General features: G+C 45.0%; 2 protein-coding genes across 4 annotated transcripts; one reads left to right on the forward strand and one right to left on the reverse strand.

Moving 5' to 3' along the window:
* The first annotated feature begins 2732 nt into the window (after positions 1 to 2732).
* On the forward strand, positions 2733 to 14939 carry LOC120895536 (integumentary mucin C.1-like). 3 transcript variants are annotated; one of them, XM_040299011.1, is made up of 4 exons: positions 2733 to 2857; positions 2996 to 3075; positions 12670 to 13841; positions 13912 to 14939. In XM_040299011.1, exons 2-4 carry the CDS (start codon positions 3073 to 3075, stop codon positions 14432 to 14434), a joined length of 1698 nt encoding a protein of 565 aa, XP_040154945.1. In that variant the 5' UTR covers positions 2733 to 2857; positions 2996 to 3072; the 3' UTR covers positions 14435 to 14939. The 3 variants fall into 3 exon arrangements, with proteins under 3 accessions (XP_040154945.1, XP_040154944.1, XP_040154946.1); XM_040299010.1 differs by having other exon boundaries at positions 2755 to 2907; XM_040299012.1 differs by having other exon boundaries at positions 2755 to 2875.
* Positions 14940 to 16678: 1739 nt separating this feature from the next.
* Positions 16679 to 17982, reverse strand: LOC120897799. Its single transcript, XM_040302906.1, has 2 exons — positions 17722 to 17982; positions 16679 to 17645 (listed from the first exon to the last, which is right to left on the reverse strand). Exons 1-2 carry the CDS (start codon positions 17722 to 17724, stop codon positions 16854 to 16856), a joined length of 795 nt encoding a protein of 264 aa, XP_040158840.1. The 5' UTR covers positions 17725 to 17982; the 3' UTR covers positions 16679 to 16853.
* Positions 17983 to 20787: the final 2805 nt, after the last annotated feature.

Genomic DNA, 20787 nt, shown 5'->3' on the forward strand with positions numbered 1-20787 from the left:
CTAATGATGATATATGACAATCAAGCGTCGCGACAACATCTCTGTCTCACACATAATCATGCGAACTTTAACCTTTGCCGGTACAGAACAGCATGAGAAATTCGATTTGTATTGCTTCATTTTTTGCTAGCGTATCATCTTTGAAGTTAATTATATTTTCGGCAGGCCTTCCTGCCCATACAACATTATTAATGATCGATAAGAACGCCGAACAATGGCAGTGATGAGTGCAAACTGTTCTTCACCGTGGGATAAAACAATAAAACGCAAATCTTAATTTGACCATTAGCTATCAAATTTTATGTTCATTTCATCACCAGCGAACCCACAACAACGACGAATCAACATTTGCATACGAGTCCACGTCCTTACCGTTACAGCACACTAGGCGCGATCTGCAGACGCCGAACCAATGATCCAGTTCTGGGTGCAGAAATAGAACGCCAGCGCTGTACGGTTTTGCATTCTGAAGCTTATTTTAAAATCACACTCTGTCCAAATATATCCGAGCGCTTGACCACCAACACCAAGCACACGGAATGTGATCGCTCAGACAACATTCACTCCAGCAGCGCTTCTTCGCTGAAGATCCTTGTGCGAGTTAGTGTATTATATTTCCTTCTCAAACCGCATGTTCTTCCCATTTCTGATCGGCCCGTCCCATTCATTCAAGCACGATCGCGGTCGGTCGAGGTTGCCGATCGAGTTAAAATTATACGAACGCTCAAAACTGGACAACGGGTTGGATCGCTGCCAGCACCAAAGAAGCACGTAGAGCACCGGAAGACAAGGCAAGGAAAGGCCTAAGCTTTTGCATAAATTTCCTCGCTCCAAAACGACCAGATTTTCGGTTTGTTTGTTACGCTCCCCGTTTCTATTTCTGGGTGCTTTTGTTCGTTTTTTCGACTGCTCACGGCTTGCAGAACTGGATTTTTGTGTGGAATTGATCAACTCGACGCAAAATTTGCTACAAGGACGAGAAGGCAAAGATCATCTTCGGGTACGACCGGACCGGGCAGGATGAGGCTCGTAAACACTTCCAACCCGAATTCCGAAACCGTGTGCGAGAGGGAAATGAGCCACAATCTTATCGTTGTTTTGCTGCAAAATGTTTGTTTTGTTTCCTTTATACAATGTATACCCTATGGAAAGTGCCTGTTAGCTTTGCCTGAAGTTTATGCAGTAGAAAGCTTGCACCACAACAGCAAAAAAGCCATTTTTTTCGGATTGTTCTGGAACTTTTATTGAACTAAAGGCAGGGCCAAAAAAACTTCATCCAGTTAATTTATAGGTCTGCATGGGAATGGCACTTTCCACCGGTGTCTGCGGTGCTTTCTAAGGTGCTATTTTGCAAGGAAACCTTTATTAGCCTTCCTCGGTTCAGCGGTTCGTCTATTCGCGGTTCGTCTGACTCCCCTATCACACATATCAACATCATCTGAATGACTCTACCTTACCTTTTTAGCTTACATAGATCACTCTCGACAATGACTCATCGTCTTCTTGGTTGACCAAACCCAGTCGCGGTGTGATCTACATGTTGACACATTTTCTTTCTGGGGGATTTCGTCTCACGATCGCGAGTTAGATAAGAAACCTTGGATGATGAGTTCGCGAGCAACGAACGTTTCCCGGATGGTCATTTCAGTCTGATTTCGTTCCATCTCCCGCAATGCATCATCTGCGGCGAGTTGCAGAAAATGCGTGGAAGAATTTCTTCAATTACAGACTACCAACAAGCAGAGTGCACATAGGAGGGAGACTTTCAGCAGCACCGACTGTGATGAGCATCTGAGATCAGGTGAGCTGTGGGTTTGGTAGAGACTGCAAACGCGAAGCTTACCGTAGGGGCAAAGGGTATACACGGCTGACCATAGGGGACTGGTCAGCCGAGCTGATGATGATGCTGTGCGAAAGAGATGGCATCCTGTTTTTTTACCAGATCGTCAAGGTGAGTTGGAGAACCGAACCCTACGCAGAGAAGTTTCTTCGGGTAGGGGAGGCTGGGGCTTTGGGAGACTTTAGAGCAGAGATCGTTACGAATTTTAATATTTTATATTATCGATGTATATGAAGCTCTAAGTTTAAACCATTTTAGGGATAAAAGGGACACAAAAAGTCTTCTTCTTTATTTAAATTTTCAAGCATATTTGACTAACCAGGTTTGACGTTTGATCCAACTTATTCATTACTGTATGTAGTTCCTTGTGTTATCTATTTGTTCTATTTTAATATTATTTTGCAGACTATTTTGAAACTTCATTTTATCCTGTTATAATTTGTGTAATGTTTTCCAGGTGATTCGGCATTTTAAATAATTATAGTTTTTTCATATTGTGTTTCATTTCATTCATTATATATGTTTTATTTATCTCATGTTATCTCCTTCTTTCTTATTTTTGCATGTTTAGTTTTTATACTTTATGCCATTGTTTATATTTTTAGCTATAAAATCAGTTATATCTGAATGTTTATATTTTATTCAGGTTTACTACACATAATAGTATTATTAATTCCACATATTTCTGTTACTAATTATAGTACATTGTCTATAGTACATGTCCCTAACAATAGAGCTAAGTCAATGATAATCATCACCTTCGCACGAACGTACCCCGAGCGCCCCAGTCTCCCTTTGGCTAGTGTGCGCATCCACTATCAGCCCCAGTATCTAGCCATCGGCGAGAAGAGCTTGACCGGAACGCGGGACCGCTCTAGCGGCCGTCGTCGACCAGCGCACCTATAAAAGCATCCTGCGACGGGTGAAAAAATTTCAGTTTACCACTTAATTTTCGGTCGACAGCAGCCGGCACAATCTGCTCTGCGTCCGGCGACCGGTCTTTCCCGTGCCGAGGAAGTACGCAAAAGAAAGGGGGTCCATTTCCAGTTTACAGCATAGTAACTTGTGTGCGCTAGTGTGGTGGTGGTGCGGTGTCTTTACACCATCTTCAGAACGAAGTGTTCGGGTTTTTACAACGCTGTTCAATATTTGCAGGGCTCGTGCAAAAAAAACACGCTATCCGGTGAAAAGTGGACATTCTGAAAAGTTCTACAACATCAGTTGCGTTAAAAATGGTGAGTGTATACTACAAAGGTGAAACATAAAGTGTGTGAAAGCGATATGAACTTTCAATTATCGTGTCAGAAGCAGAGCTTCCGAGTGATTTGGCATTATGATTGATTGCTCCCGTCGGATGGGGTCATGCACATGTCGTCGTAGTAGCTAAAAACCCAGTAGTTGGGTGGAATGTGCATCCCCATCCCCTCTCGGCAGTGCGCCATCTCAATATGCGATGCGTCAAAGTGCAAGTAGCCGAGCGCAACTGGTCGCGTTAGGCCGTGAAATGCACGTGAAAGGCGTCATCATCCTAGCAAGCGGTGGCAATTAGTATTACCTTGACAACTGTCTCCTCCCAGCCCGCCTAGTGGCAAAGCTTTTGTACTGGCTAAGGTGACGGATTCTGTGTCACGGAGAGGAACTTCAGCACGTGGGTGAACTTGAGTGAAGATGAATCGAAACAGACGATCATACAGGTGTGCTCACTACATCAGCTAAAGGGCGTTCGATCCTGTTACTAAGGTCGGAATAAGATGGGAATGGAACCATCGTTTTGCAAAGATAGTAAAACTTTTTCAAGCAGAAATTCTCTCCCGCCTGTGATAGAAAACGCCTTCAAATCTGTGACGTGTGGTGTGTGAATGACAATTGACAGATATCAGGTTTTTTTTTGTTCGTTTGGTCTAGCGGTCAAGCTCCACTTGTGGGGTGTATGCTAATTTTGCTAATTTAATGCCTCCGTAGCCTTTGCGGGGAGGACACACAGGCTCGAATTGGCAAACCATCTAACCAAAGAGCGAACGCATGCGGGGCGTGAACGATGGTTCCTTTCACGCTCTCATGTCGTTTTATCGCGCTGTTCTTGAAATCGATGTGCCGTATCATTCTACGATGCTGAATAAATAATCTTATTTTTGGATATTTTATTAAAATAAATGTTGTTTATGCACCAATAAAAAGCCTAGACTAACTGGACGATCTTGAGACTGTTTTGATGGGATTTGTGTGGATATAATATTTCGCAACGTTTTAGCTGTGCTGTTTAGGGCACGTGCATGAAATAGTACAAAAATAATTTCAACCTACACTAACTAGACATGGATAAAACAAAGCATTAATCAAACAACAACATAATATATCATGCAAATAAACGAATTTCGCCATTGCAGCCATGATCAGTTGCTGCTGCTGCTGCTTGCCGTGATTCACGGACACACTCATACCGTAACTTCAGTGGATCCGTGGTCACCGGAATAAAATACAAAAGCCCATCTACTTGGGCCCGTGTGGGGTCTCAAGACCAGCCCATTGCACCGCTGACCGAGGCCTTAAGCTCTCATCTTTCTCATCATTACCATACACAATGAGGGAGTAATGAGCGGGAAAGCGAGACGGAGCATTACCAAAGGGAACCATGATGCTTGCAGCGCATGATGTGCGTAAATTGGCTCCATTGCTAAATCACGCTCACCAAGCCCTCAGGCTGCATGCGAAGCTCCGTAGGGGTGGATACAATGAGGGTGAAGCCACCAAAATAAAAAAGCACCGTAAACCCTGTGTCATACATATTAATTCACTCTGACAACACCCCGGCACTGTCGCAGCTGAAATGTATCTCTCACTGTGCATCTGCCCTTAGCGAGTTGGTTGGTTCAGCACGTCAGGGTCAATTCCGGAGCGGTCGGTGATGCCCAGCCCGAACCACGGGCCAGTACTCACGTCACATAAAATAAACTATAACGCGATTTTGAACAAATCATACTTATAGCAGACCCGGTAAAGCGGTTTCAACCCCAATAAGGGAAGCCAGCACAATAAAAGAAGTAAGCGTAATAACAGAAACCAGTCAATGAGGTATAAATTCCTTTTCGTCGTCTTTATCTTACTTGAAGAGCTCATTTCAAGTGAACTGCTGCGCACATCCTTGCAGCAGCACAGCCAAGCCCAAAAGTACAGTTTTGCACCGTGTTACATACGCTCGAATGAGTCCGGTATCGATTGCACCAATCAGATGTGCAGCAACTTACATTTCATTCCCGCCACAGCCACCATCACAGCATGTGAGTAACATTAAAAAAGGAGAACGATCATCACCGTCCAAAGCGGACGACCCAAAGGGGAAAGCCAGTTCGCGTCCCAAGTTCGACGGGTTCATTTCTTTTTTACCTTTATTTACCTTTTGCCCTCGCGCCAACCTGCACCAGCAGTGCCAACCTGCCCGGGCAATGAAGCTTTTCGTACAACATTCACACGCGTACGGGTCACGTATTCCTGCAGCAATGAAGGAGGGGGAAGCCACCTTCGTTAAAACAAATGAAACCAAACCCGCTCAAAACATGCGGCACAGTATGTAAACGGGTGACGTGTGGTGGACGCTTGGGATGAGATAAATCGCTTCCCATCCATCAGCCGGGGACTAACGGGCGGGTTTGTAGCATGAGAAATTTGCACAAATGCTTTGCCGAAAGCACAAATGCTTTGATCGTCGGTGCACGATGGTACTGTGGCTTTTGCCAACACAAGCGTACGATCATTATTAATCTTTTGCTTGGTTAGCTCTTGGTTCGCTAAGCGCTTCCGATATCTACCGGCGTTTGTCACAGCATTTACGAGCTTTTGTGCGTGGTTCGTTTGCTTAAAACGGGCGCCTAAGATGAGCCTAGCAAATCATCGCAAAAAGAAAGCCACTTAGAAGAGCTTTCTAGGCGTTTATCACGACATCTTACCTACTTCTGCAATGACTCACGAAGTTCCGCAGTCAAGGAAGGCCAAAGCAATGGGGCCTTTTCGTGGGTGTATCAACTTACCGCCCACTTTCTGCCAAGGACTCAATTATGAATGCACATCAAACATACATTTATCACATACACACATACACACACACAGAGAGAGGCGGAAACGCTCGCGTCTTGTCCCAGCGCCCAGCGTGCATTCGCTCGACGATCGTCTATAGATCAAACGCAAACTAATTTGCATTTTTTCGCCAAAATTAATGAGCCACACACACACACACAAGACGAATACTTCCACCCGCCGTGATGCAATAAGGTTGCGGCTATATGCGCTTTTGTATTTGCAACCCTCTTGACCACCATGAGCGTTGTCTGCACACTTTGTTCTGCTCACTGATGCTGACGCCTGCCTGTCGTAAATTAAAACTACGCTCGAATTGATTTATTGGATATGGTTTTTGGCACGAGAAATGAGCTATGGAGGCGGATGTTTAGGCAGATGCTAATTAGTGGGCGGGTGATGCAGACGATCGAACAAAACGGAATGCATACGATTAGTGGAAATTTTGGGACTGCATCGGTAGAATCGTTCACACCATTAGTGCGCCATGTGATATGGGTGATAAGTTGAAATTTGTTGACTTATTGCTTGCTAATTTCTCAAGCAAATGTAAAATTATTGTTATTTTTTATAAAAACACAACCCAGCCGTGCCAAACTATCCAACACTTGTGATATTTGTAATAAGTTGGTTAATGAATGGTCACAAGTTTCCAAACTTGATTTGAGCTACGTAGTCATCCTTCTCTTCGTTATTCAATTAAATTAATGTAGTAGCCAAAATGAATAAGCATCCCACTCATTACAAACCATGTGGTTTACATTAAAGGAATCAAAATCAGAAGATTCGTTAAAGTCTTCTTATTTGTGTAATTTCAGCAACTGAATGTTTCAAGATTATTGAACAGCTGCCTTGAAAGGGAATATATTATAACATCAGTTGTAACCAGATGGTCGAACTAGATAGTATTTTCGGGAAACATTTATAGTTACGTGTTTGTTCAACTAGCCTATCACATTTTCTTTTTGCCGAAACCCAATAATTACCCAAGAAACAGAAATACACACGATCTTAATTGATCAAATGTTAGACGGAACACTTGATGTGTCAGTGTTCTGCATGCCTTTCGAGCCTAATTATAGTAGCAATCTCTTAAATTTCAAGCCTTTGACTGTTTACCACTGAGCTTAAGTATAATGTTTATTGAGTAGATGAACTTAACCTTTTTAGGTTAAAAAAGGCACTGATGTTTCAAAGAGATTAAATTTCCTCACATTATGCTATGCTTCCAATATAACCTTTAGAATTACTACAATAAGGCGATCATCTAATTCCATTCAAAACAAATCGTTCAAAACCCCAACAGGTATGCATTCACATAGGATTGATGCGTCCTATCGATCCGCATTGCAACATTCAAACACCTTAAAGCGTCCTTGCACCTTAAACAAGCACCATAAAACCATATGCTCTTTCCATATACAATTGGATCTTTTAGTATCCAATCGCAAGCGTAGCACACCCCGTGCGGTATTGTTAGCTAAATATACTACCCAGCCCAAACCGAACCGACACGATCGTCTCGAACGGCGATCAAAAGTGGGAACAGGTTTTCCGGTAAGCTTTCGTGGGCAGGTGAGACATCTTCAAGGTCGTCTGCCCGGTTCGTAGCTAAAACATCACCCCCGGTGCGTATGGGGCTGTGGTCGCTTCCTCACGCAAAGCATCCAGCGATGCTGCTGCTGCCGATGAACCTGCGATCGGACAGGTACCACCCAGTGGCGCGCTTATTTATTCAACCGATTCGAACCCAACGCTCAATGTCAACCTGTCATCTTCGCGGAGGGATAAAGTATTGACCGGTCGTTTGGTTTTGCGCGGTTTTTTTTTTTTCTCTCTGTTTTGTCTATTATATTTGTGAGTCAAAGATTCCATCGACTCGCGATTGCCGGTATGTATGAATTCGTGAAGCCAATTGGATCTTCGCTCGAACAAGCGCCCAACCCTATCCCATTGGGTGGGTGAAATATGCAGCCGTATCGCGATTCTAACGACTTTTGGCGATGGGATTTGATAGGAAGCACAGCCAACCCTGCCTACTCAGCCTAGTGCTGTTGATTTATCATTATTTTAATTGTGATGACTTGAATAGCATCAATATTCGCTTTTCATTCGCGTTTCCTCGATCGATCCGGTTTGTGGTTGCTGAGTTGGGGAACCTTGCTAAGGATTATTGGAATATTTTCCTAAACATATTATTGGTGGAGCAAAACATAATCAACATTAGCTGGAACGAGTTGAACCAGTTGGCAGCTTAGCAGCTGGCCAGAAACGTTGATTGCGAAAACGAAACACTATTTCCAAATCAAACGAAAGCACACAAAATATATTAGACAAAGTTTAGCGCTAAACAGGATTCTCCAATGATGGCTAGTCGCTCAAATGTCTTAATTCCATATTCAACGCAAACTCCCCGAAGCACATGCTAATGAAAAAAGCTACTCACATAAGGTAAATAGCTCGTCCTGAAATAGCTACACCGCACCGATACGGCCGCATTGACTATTAAGCGATCATTTCGAAACAACGAGCAACAACGACAACGGAGAAGCTATACAACAACAGCAGCAACAAAAATGCTACATCCACATACGCCAACCACAACGGCAGGAAGCGAACAACCGAAGGACATACAAACACACCATCACCAGACACACATGTTTGCGCTTATCATGCGTCAATAATGCCTCGTGGCAGCTTGCCACTTTAGGGTCAAAGTTGAAGCTAACACGCACCGGGGCAGTACAATTTTAACCTCAACAATGACGCAACAATGACTTGTTATACTCGCTCCCCAAAACTGTACAGCAACCCCCATATTAGCGTTGCAGTGTTACCGGAACATATAACCGATTTCAACAATGAGTGGCCGGTTTATCGTACACGGAATCGGTAAATTACAATGTACCATTTATTGCAACTCTGCCGTAACGCCGTAATAAGGTTCGATCGATCGAATCGATTACATATGCATATGAGGAGGACGATAGTGCAATGCGTTTTCCCTTCGGCAAACGTAAACCCAACGGCGTGATTAATGTGTATTAATTATTTTAAACGTCAAAGAAGACAACCGTTTTGCTGGCCGGGAACACTTGTCCATATGTCAACCAACGGTAACAACCGGGCAAGAACCAGTTTTGGGTGTTTATAATTGATTCCTTTTTTCACTTCTCATCTTTAAGCTGTGTATACACACCGTAAAGCTTCTTTATGATCCACAGAACGTACAAAAAAATACCGAACTGTCCCTTTTACTCCAATAATACGCAAACAAATTTAGCTCAACTGTCAACAAATGATCGCTGGATCGATTTGAACGCACCATGATCTCATCGAATCGACACGTGAGGATCACAACATCTTTACGTGTTCCGAATCATTTTTCAACCATTAGCATACATGAATCCGTGGCAGCAAACCCGTCTGTGGTGTGGTTCAAACTCAACATCCATTCCTTCGCTGCCGTTGACGTTAGACTGCAGCGAGGCAAAAGCGACGAACCCTTTTTCGGTCACCTCACGGTCACCGAAATGGGTGGAGCATTCATTCCTAACAGTCTGACTTTCCCATGCAACCGGCCAGCTTTCAATCAAGTTCAATGCTAATGTCATCACATTTAATGCATCCTACCTTGCTGCATCCCAATGCCATTCGTATTCCCCCCTCGCAAAGCTCCGTTTGCAAAACATCCTTTTCAACGTAGGATGATATTTTTTGTTACTTTATTTATCACACTCCCATGCCACTTTGGACATTTTAGTTTTGCCGCTTTTTTGTGTGTTCGTTTCCTTTTCCGCAAACCCATCCGTGAACGGGGTTGCTATTTTCTGATAATAAAATGCAAATTTTTGGCATGAACGCCCGCAAAATACGCTCCGTGGTACCGCATTTAGAAACACGCTTGGGACGAAAATAAAACTTTCGTAGAAATAGCTGCTACGCGAGATGATCTGGCAGCGTGATAACGAGCGGATGGAGGATCAGGCAGTGCGAGAAGATCGCTCAAATGAAGTAAAAGAAGAAAAAAACATGTAGCTAAACATGTGCACACTGTCGCTAGGGGCACAAAACCGGTTGACACTTGGTTCACAGCCAACTTGATATCGGTTTGTGTGTCTTCTTTTTTCTCCTCTACACAATTTTTTAATTCGTTGACGATCAAAGCGAAAGAAGAGGAAACCAACATGCCGCGCTCAGACTCAGATCCCCAGGTGGGTCATCTTCAGCACAAGGATATACCTTGACTTTGAAAGCAGCGTCTAATGCGGGCATGCTTTTGGGGTGTCGATTGCTGCGAGCTCGAAAACAGGTCCAGTTCAATGGACCCTACGCCTTGGGAGGCCTTTGTGTATTGTAGGATACTCGTTTCGTTCCACCACTTCCACCGGTCCCGGATGTGCTGTGCGATCGGGCAAGGGAATACAATGATTTGATTGCCCATTTCCGGATACTTTTACAAAACCGATCGTGTACATTATCCTTCCACGAAAAGGTAAAGGAAGCTGTTGCGAACAGGAGTTCATTAGTTAATTAGTTGATGTCTGGTGCTTCAGCTGCTAAAGATAGGACAGGAAAATATTTAGATATAAACTACAATGTCCTTGAAAAAGCTCCCGCATTCATATCGTTGGAATTCCTTTAACCTTGAAACGATGTCAATTCTATGACATAGAGAGGTTCTTAGAGGTTTTGTGAAGACTGCTTGTGAGTGGCCTTTCGATTTAAAATGAGCGTTTCGATGCGTACATTAAAATTATCATAGTAAAGATATGTACGATCAAACCCGATCTTTACGAATCTTATGAAGCAAACGAGTCTTGATTGATAATTAGAAGAAGAATATTTTTTTCAATATTGATAAAGACTTCTGTAATAAATAGTGTGCCTAAAAATTCAAATGCAAAAAAAATAATTACAATTATTGGCGAAATTGATTGAACAAATCCTTTTATCTGGTTACAACGCATAACTAGATTTCATTACAACGCCGTGTTAGCTTACAATCATTAATCTTCTCATTTTGAGCGCTTCATGTAGATAACATTATAATTATTTGATTGCCTTCGTTTTAATTACCTATTCCTAACTGTCCCTAGCTGGTTGGATATCATGCAAAATCTAATTACACCGAAGCTCCAACTAACAGACCGTCATTGCTCCTCCTATCCTCCTTTCACCCAGCCCACGTGATTGTTCGCCTCGTTCATCTTCCTTTAAACGGCGCGGCAATGAAAAGGATGTCGGCAAGGTTGCGCCGCCACTTAATCAAACCACACCGATCGTACATTCCATCACAATTCTTGTTCGCCACAGTGCAAACGCCCAAGGAAAACTTACTACTCCCTTGCTCCCCCACCCCGTACGAAACGAAACAAGAAACCGGATAAGTCACTCTCGGGAAAGACCGACAACGCGACGAGAGTCCCTGGTGCGGGTGCTTGTTCTAGCTAGCCGAGAAGCTAGAAGCACTCGACCAGGGCAACGCAACGAGCCGTGAAAGCGATGCGGTAACGCAACCGCCAGTACTGAGATACGCTAACGCCCCTCTAGCCAGTGCGTCCCTTATTTCACATTCATTGGCTGTTTGTTCATTTGAATTTTTACCCCCGGTGATGAGCAGGCTCTACGATGGGTGCATTTACATGCGTGCATCCGTCACCGGACACTTGCCCGCAGTGTGTGGCGTTAAGGTTTAGCAAGCATTAAACGCGGTGTCATTGATGGTGTAACTAAGATGTACGGAGGGTAACTGCATTGCGGCTACATTATTCACCCCGTACCGTATCACCTCCGCACGATCGGCAAATCGGTGTGTGGCTGTACACAATGTAGATTGAGCGTAGTGGTGCAAGATCTGCGAAAAAATCAAACGAGACTAAACAAATTGCAGAAAAACAAAGCACGGATCACGGATAAGATTGAGCTAAGCTGACTGATGACCAAGCTGAGCAAATAGAGTCGTCAGTGGGCTTGCCAAACAAGCACCATTGACGCAACGGACTCGCTGGTACTCATTGATCTTGTTTGCACTGATCGTTCGATGACATTTCAGCTACTCGCTCGCAAGCCATGTATGTTAACGAATAAATATTTTCAAATGATTAAAACATGATACAAATGATGGATGGAATTTCAATCTGTAAACCTGATCCTCGTTTCGTGCACTTGCTCGCCAATGATTTGCAGTCCCGTTTTGGGGCCATTCCAATCACTTCTCACGCATTCTCGCATGGCTCTAATTGATAGATAAATTGACCGTTTCCTTCGAGCTACCGTCAACCGGTAGCTGGCAAACAGTGTTAACCTTTGAGGGGCCACATGCATTCCATTAGCGGCAATTTGAGGTCGAGCTTTGCGAGTATGGGGTGACGGTGGGGTGATTGATAAATATTATGCATCGGAAACGCCTCCAAATTACCTTCACCGAGTGATATTTGTGAGGCACGAGGCTGTGGGAATTACCGTATTTGCATGGATTTTTTGGACATTTAGCACAGGGAGCTCAAGTGTTTTTCACCGGATTACAAATAAGAGTAAATTTTCATCGATATGCAGTCATACAGCTTCGGGGCATAGGGTTTTGGCTGTAATGTTACGTGTCTGTAAATCTACATCAAATAAAGCTGTGTTCAGCTTTAATTATTTTGTTTTTACTTCTTTGAACATTGCAGTTATGGACCAGAAATATAAACTATGGAATGTGTCATACACTTTTACTATACTTTATTTTTCATTCATCTGCTTTACCATTCCAGTTGCGCCAACTGTTGCCAGTGCTATGTCTGGTGGCATTATGTCACGCAGATATTCCCATCTTTGAGATTGGCTCATTCCCCGCCGACACCGATACGAAGGTGGCACCCAGCCAAAAACAGGAACAATTCGGTGGATACGTCATAGAGAAGCCCACCGAACAGCTGCCCGAACCGACGAACCAATGCCAAGGTGGTCCCGATGAGTGCGGCTACGAGTACGAGCCACCAAAGTGTCCGTGGGAAGATGGCCAGGCGCAAACCGTCGTCGAAACCACCACGGAGGTCCGCACGGAAACTAGCGTCCAGACGACCACGGCTACCGTTACCGAAACCATCCCGACGACCGTTACGACAACGCTGACCAGTGCCACACCGTTCTGCGGAACAACCAACACTTATCTGCCGCCGGATACGACGACCACGCTACCGCCGGACACTAAGACAGTAACGGTAACGCAGCCACCGATAACGACGACGAAAACACTGCCCCCGACGACGACCACGATCACCTCGCGGGGACCTCCCCTGACGACGGAGCGTACCGTCACGCCGACTACCACGATCGTGATCAGCAAGACGCCGTTCGTGACGGCTACGCGTACTGTAACGCCTACCTCGACAAACATCATCACTGCCAGCAGCGTCTCGATAACGCGTACGATCACACCTACCTCGACGTACATCTCGTACATGCCCTCGACGACCATTACCCGCACCGTAACGCCCACGTCCACCAATGTGTTCTACGCCGACTCGGTCACCGTCAACCGCACGGTAACGCCGACGTCTACTAACGTTTTCTACCTACCGTCGACCACGGTTAATCGCACCGTAACGCCCACCTCCACCAATGTGTTCTACGCGGGTGAGGTCACCGTGAACCGCACCGTTACGCCGACCAGTACCAACGTGTTCTACCTACCATCGACCACCGTCAATCGGACCGTGACGCCTACCTCGACCAATGTGTTCTACGTTGCCTCGGTAACGGTGAACCGAACCGTTACGCCAACGTCCACTCGACTGTTCTACCTCGACTCGGTCACTGTGGACAGGACGGTTGTGCCGACTTCTACCGTTGTGATTACGCTGGACCAGACACGCACGCAAACACGCACGGTAACGCCTACGTACGTTGTGCAGCAAACGGCCGATACTGCTACCGTTACTAGGTAAGTAACGCGTCTGCTATTTACTTATGTATGGACATACTGTATTAAATGATTGTATTTCTACTTTCAGAACACTCACTCCATCGTACGTCGTTACACAAAGCCTACCAACCGTTACGGTAACCCGCACCGTCACTCCTTCCAGTGTACTTACGACGACGGCTTCCACGACGAACGTAATCACACGCACCGTTACGCCACAGGCTACTAGCACGACCACCGTAACGGCTCCTGTTCGTACCATCACCCAGACCGCATCCACAACCGTCACCGTTACGCCCAAGCTCTCGGTAACGCCGACCATCTACTCCACCGTTACTCTGCCACCAGTCATTAAGACCGTGTGCGAACCGGCCCGCACCTATCTGCCCGATCCGGGCGTAACCACCATCACCCGCACGCAGACGGAAACGAAAACGGAAGTGTCCACCACCACCGTCATTGCCTGCACGCCTACCAACGCGTACCTGCCGGTAAAGGAAACCGTGGCCGCCAATCAACTGTCGCCCGCCTTTGCCCGTGTGCCGAGTCTGCACCGTGAGGTTCTACCACCTCAGGACGATGAGCGGAACAACTTGATCTGGAATGCTTAAGGCAACAAGCTGTAGGAAGAAAAAGCGAACCTTTTCACTCCAATAGCTCGATAGAGTAGCATCAAGCGTCAAGACGCGATACAGAAAAGAAACAGAAATACTCATACCTTCGTTTGCTAAGTGTGGTTGTAAGCCGGCAACTGTGGGCCGCCCGCCCACAGTTTGCAGTGATTAGTTGTAGGATCCCCGCTCGTAAATCAATGTACATAAAAAAAAACTCCTCCGGAGAGGACAAAGCTAGATCGTTGGAGTTGTTGCATCCTTTTGTGTTCACCTATTTACTGCTCCTCTCACCTTACTTCACTTTGTGGCAGATTTTTTCCCTCCCCCAAGCTGACACCAGGACTGGTTACTGATTGTGTGAAAAACAGCTAAAACCAATAACAGCAACCTGGTTGTGATTTCCCTTGTAGTTACTGTGTGTGTAAGTGTGTAAATGTGTGTGCGTGTGGTGTTCGTAATGATTTCACAAATAAAGTCTTTGATTGATCAAAGGTAACGTTTAGCAAGGTTGTTTTATTTTCAACAGTGAATGAGTGTTCATAGATTTTAGATCATTTTGCTTTGTGCAATTATTTACATAACATGGGATTGGTACTGAAAAATCATCCATTTCGATTAAAATTTAATGTAAAATTCAGACTATACTGCCTGGGATAACCATGATACGTAGTCAAATCTACATTATTTTTTAGGATTGCTGAACTTTCGTAACCCTCAAAGAATTTTTCAAGATGGGTACAATGTAGGGAAAAGAATCAAATCACATTTCGCCGTTACGTTTTTCTCTAATTGCAATATTTACATTTGTTTGAAAAGTCTTTCCGGCAAGCCATGTAATCCATTTTCAGTTCACATGTTGTCGCAAAAGTTATCTTCACTACAAAGTCGTGTCTCATGATTTCGATATTTTTTGCAACTCATAAATAGTGATGTGCTGTATGGAGCGCACCAACGATTCCGATCCGACTCCGACTAGTGTTTGTTCGATTCCGACTCCGGCAAAATGGAACCACTAGATCCGCCCGGGGTCGGAGTCGTTCGGAGTCGTCCGGAGTCGTCCGGAGTCGTCCGGAGTCTTCCGGAATCGTCCGGAGTCGCCTGGAGTCGTTCGGAGTCGTTCGGAGTCATTCGGAGTCGTCCGGAATCGACGGAGTTGGTGTCGTCTGGAGTCCAACGACTCCGAACGATTCCGAACGACTCCGGACGGCTCCGACTCCGGGAGACTCCGAACGACTCCGACGACTCCGACGACTTCGAACGACTCTAAACGACTCCGAACGACTCCGGATGACTGCGAATCCGGGCGACTCTGGGCGACTTCGGACGATTCCGGACGACTCCGGAAGAATTTGGAAGACTTCGGACGACACCAAACGACTCGGACTCCGAGCGACTCCCGGCGATTCCGGATCACTACAGCCGACTCCGAGCCTTTTCGAACGATTCCGAACGACTCCGGATATTGCAGCGCGTCGGAGTCGGTTCGGAATTTATAGGGGTCGAATCGGAGTCGACTCCGATTTTTTTCCAACATTACCCATCACTACTCATAAACGTAAAAAGTAAATCTTTCCTGTCGTGTCCTTACTTAACGCCTGAAGATATGCAATAGGTTATCGTGATTTTTTTTTTATTATTTCGGACCATTTAGGAATCAATAACTAACAACATTCTACAACATGATTGAGCAAATTAATCAATTTATTAGTATTTAGCCACGTGTTTGTTTGATGCATCAGATCGATCAAGCAGTTTTTTTTTTTTTAATTTACTTATATCGTAAAACTAGTACTACCAATCCCGGTTAAGCCGGTCTCGTGGTACAATAGTCAACTCGTACGACTTAACAACATACCCGTCATGGGTTCAATCCTCGAATGGACCGTGCCGCCATACGTAGGACTGACTATCCTGCTATGGGGGGAAATCTATTAGTCACTGAAAGCCAAGCCCTCAAGTGGTACAGGCAGGCCTTGACCGATAACGGTCGTTGAGGCAAAGAAGAAGGAAAAGCAGTACTAACAAGCGTTTTAAGCGTTTTAAAAATCTCGAAAATATGCTAAATCATAAAGGATATCAACAGTTGCTTTGATTAGAGTTGGCAGTAAATACAAAACTAACGGATTAATTGATTGGCTGATTAAAGCCATCCTGATGGTTATGAAGAAGTACTGCAGCTAGTACTTCTTCTTTAATTTGGCAGTAAACATCAACTAAATCAAGCATAAAAAATGTAGCACGTATTTTTAACAATTCGTTGCCCTCTTACTGGGTAGCTTTTATGAGTATTTTATTTAAAACAAGTTAAAAACGGTCTATACAAAAACTAGCTAAACGGCACATGAGATAGCATCACCTTTGCTTGCAACACAACAATCCCGCCCTACACTATGCAATCCGCAGCACCGTCCCAGTTTCACGTCGACTTTGACGCAACCTTCGCTTCGGAGGCCGACTTCTTTGCCGTCTCTTCGTTCAGCTTGCGCTTATAGCGATAACCCTCATGCTCGTCGAACGAAGGTGGTGGCGGCAGTGCGTGAACGCTCGGTAGCGAATGAACTCCACCGAATCCATCGAACCCATTGCCCAGTTGACCGAGCTCGCGGTGTCCTTCGAAGCTTTCCCCGCTCGGCAGGAAGGGCTGATGCGTGACGGGATGCTCCAGCACAGGCGGAAGCGAAACTTGTGGGGGTGGAATGAATGGGGGTGGTGGGGGAGGTTGCTGAATCTGCAGACCATTGTTGACGATCAACGGGTTCGGAACGGGCACGGGTACGGGTGCCGGCGGTTCCGGTGGCAGATAAGTGTTGACAGCGGCACCACTAAAGTCGCCTTGGGCAAATACCGTGGAGAAGACGGTTTCCGTCACGTACTGGACGACGGGACTGGGCTGCAGTACCAGTGTGCTCGTCTCGGTCACATACTCCAGCTGCGGCACAACCACGGTCGAGACGGCATACTCGGTGGAGGTGATAAGCACCGGGTTCACCACGGTGGAGGTTATGAAGTCCGTCAAGTACACCGTGTTGACATCGGTGAAGAAGTGGTTTAACGTTTCGGTAGCATAGTCCGTTACGGTTTCGGTAAAAACCTGCGGCAAGCATTGTGGCGTTGGTCGGGGATAAAAGTATCCTTCCTGTGGGTCACACGATCCACCGCCGACTAGTAGCACCACCAACAGCAACACCGTCGATGCTGAAAGTTTCCTCTGCAAACAAACAAAAAACAAACCCATTCTTTGTAGAACACTGACTCCCCGCATTGGTCAAGAATTCATCACTTACCATCTTTGGCGTAAACGTTATCCACTCGGCGACGGCTCCCTGATTACGTATTCAAGTTCCCTTTCCCTACCGATTACGGCACAATTAGCGGCACAAATTAACACCTGCTCCGGCTGCAAAACGGGCGCGTCGACGTCGGAACCGGACCTTGGTCCGCGAGTTTCTCACACTTAATCCGCAGGCAGCTGACTACGTGCACACGGGTTTGTCGGATGGCTACTTGCGTCTTCAGGGTACTGTACTACCCGATGGGAGGACGGATCGGATGTGACACCTATCCCTGATTTACCGTTAGACTTTATATACCACGACCCCGATGATTGGGTCACATTTCCCTCTACTTCTCCACACGGTGGAGACACGCTTGGTCGAACCTGGTTTTCGTAGGTGAAAATTGTCTCCACAAACAGCTTGCACCAGGCCGTGCAGCAATACAAGGGTGGAAACGGCTTTTTTCGACAATTTTTGTTGCAATTGAGCGCAACGGTGTCCCAACTGTGTGATGCGTAACCAACTGCTTGCCCAGACTGTTGGCGGAATGATATGCAAGAAGTGATTTTCACACGATTTGAAGGCCATCCGAAACCAATAAATACAATACATTATCGAAAACGTGCACGAAATGATAATGGTTTTTAAATTTTACGCTCCTTTTTATCAAATTTTTAAGTGGAAAGTACTTCACAACTTCGAAAAACAAACCTTCCATTAACAGTACTGAATGCAGCAAAAAATAAAAAGCTATGTAAAGCAAGGACCGCCTACATTAAACCCTTGATCGTGCCATTCCTTTCTGAAGGAATAGTGGTAATGTTGACCCATATGTAGATATGCAAGGTATGCAAGGTTTTCCGACTTTTCATGCCGTGCATTTATGTCTTTTACAACCTTTTCGCCACCAACAAAAGTTACCGAATGATCTGGTTTCACATCGCGTAAGATCGAGAACGCTCTAACAAAAGTGTTATGACGTCAAAACATTTCAACCGAAAGGGTCTCACGATCTTGAAATTATATCAGATTGTCTTTTAAAATGAGTCTGCATGTCTAAGGCGGCATTAATTGATACTTCGTGATATCCACTACATCCAACCAGTGCTTAGCCCTGTTCTCAGAATTTATTTATTAAATTTTCTGTGTTTAATTTTAATACAACTTGTTTTGGTTGACCTTGAATACGTGAAGTCCCGAACGACTTCAAAATAGAATTTATATTTCATCTCTTATGTCAGGTACATTTGGTCCTTAGCACGTTCATCGGCATGCCGAGGTTATCTGTTTCAAGCTTGATGCTCTGCTAAACTTCAATTGCATAAAAACCCGTAGATCAATGATATCTATGTCGTTGGCTTATGTCAACATCTCGGTTCTTGGCTAGTTGAATATAACTCTCGCAGTCAGCAAATACCTAGTTGACGATGAAATGCGTGGGCCGTGTACATGGCAACTCCTTTAAGATGATTGGAAAATCTCAACAACACAAAAACAAATCGGATTGTTCCTACTGCTGTAATTATCCTATTTTATCAGCAAATGACTCATTATTCATTCAACAAGCCATGTTGTTCGAAGAGCTTCAAAGCTCCCGGAACTGCACGTTTTTATTGTTGCACTAATTCGCTCCTCAAACAGTAAACTGCCTCCAAAAATCTTTCCCACTGGGCAACACCCAACCAGAGATGCGACACGCTAATCAACGCTGCAGCGCTTATTCTAAAAGTAATTCAAGCTCTCGAGATCTATAGCAGAAATGTCAAAACCGTAAAAAATTTAACAACTAAAGCATAATAGAACGCAAACATCCTTGGGAAAATCCCGTAACCGGATTTCGTCCGTCACCGGCACTGGCGTGGAACCGACTCATCGCTCTTGAGCAAATTAAGATGCGCCAAAAATTTTCTCTGCAGCACCATCATTTTTGCCCAACCATGTTTCCGCACAACCGCCTGATGATGATCCCGCCTTAACCCGCACTTCAGCAGACATTTCCGCCTTCAATCAAAGCATGCCGAAGATGGATTCAGTTCAATGTTAGTGTGCACGGACGATACTCCTTCGGATGATGAATTCAGCCGAAAATGTCACGCCTCTACCTTCTCGGTGTGCTGCTCCCGGACCTTTTTGGCATTCTTGGTTGCTTCATTGACCACATGCATAGTCACATGTACAAATACACTCACACAATGGTATCGTAAATGTCAAGAGAGCATTGAGTAGCTTTGCAAACAATTTGCCTCACGCTGCTCGGTTCAATGCACGGTTGTTTGCATTCTCTACCCCGGTGTACACCGTGGGCAGTAGATAACTTCCGGGGATTTTTCGATGGGCTAAATTTCTGGTGAAAAATCCTTTACTATTCCCGCAGTACACGAGCAAAAAGAAGAACAACAAAAACACGCTCCTATAACCGCCTTTTCCCCCCGCTTTTTAACGGCTTTGTGCCGTCATGGATAAAATTTGAACTTAACACCTTCCAGGTTAGGTTGACTGATCGTCAGCGCCGATGAATTGATCACCATTCATTCGCGGATGAGCCTACGGGGGAGTAAATTTAAACACCAGCAATAAAACCTGTAAAAATGCATACACTTTTAAGCTCTCCGGATTTAGGACTGCATAATGAATAGCTGTGTTTTTTTTTCGCCACCGTTATGGAGAAGGAAAATGTTCTCATCCAAAGGTAGTTCGGAGGAAAGATCCGCAATGGCTTAGCTTCGAAGCAAAACAACGGCGGCCACGACATTAACTCTGTGCTGCAGATTAAACTTCTGTCTTGTTCTCTCTTGCTCTGTTTGTTTCTCACTCTTTCTTTCTCTGGATATTTTTTGGGATCAAACACGGAATAAATCATTCTTAAACTCTTAACGGCTCACAGATCACGGACACGGCACCGCGCACACAGACAGTGCAAGACAAATTTAGCTCACCCGGATTCGAAATGTCAAAATAATTTCCCCTCCATGTATGTGTGTGCGTGTGTGTACGTATTATACTTTTTTCGAACCCAAATCCATCTAAACGGCTGCCGCTCTCAACACCTAGTCAAACAAGCGGACAGATGAAGAT

The sequence above is a fragment of the Anopheles arabiensis genome, chromosome 2 (assembly GCF_016920715.1).
Source record: "Anopheles arabiensis isolate DONGOLA chromosome 2, AaraD3, whole genome shotgun sequence".
Lineage (NCBI taxonomy): Eukaryota > Metazoa > Arthropoda > Insecta > Diptera > Culicidae > Anopheles > Anopheles arabiensis.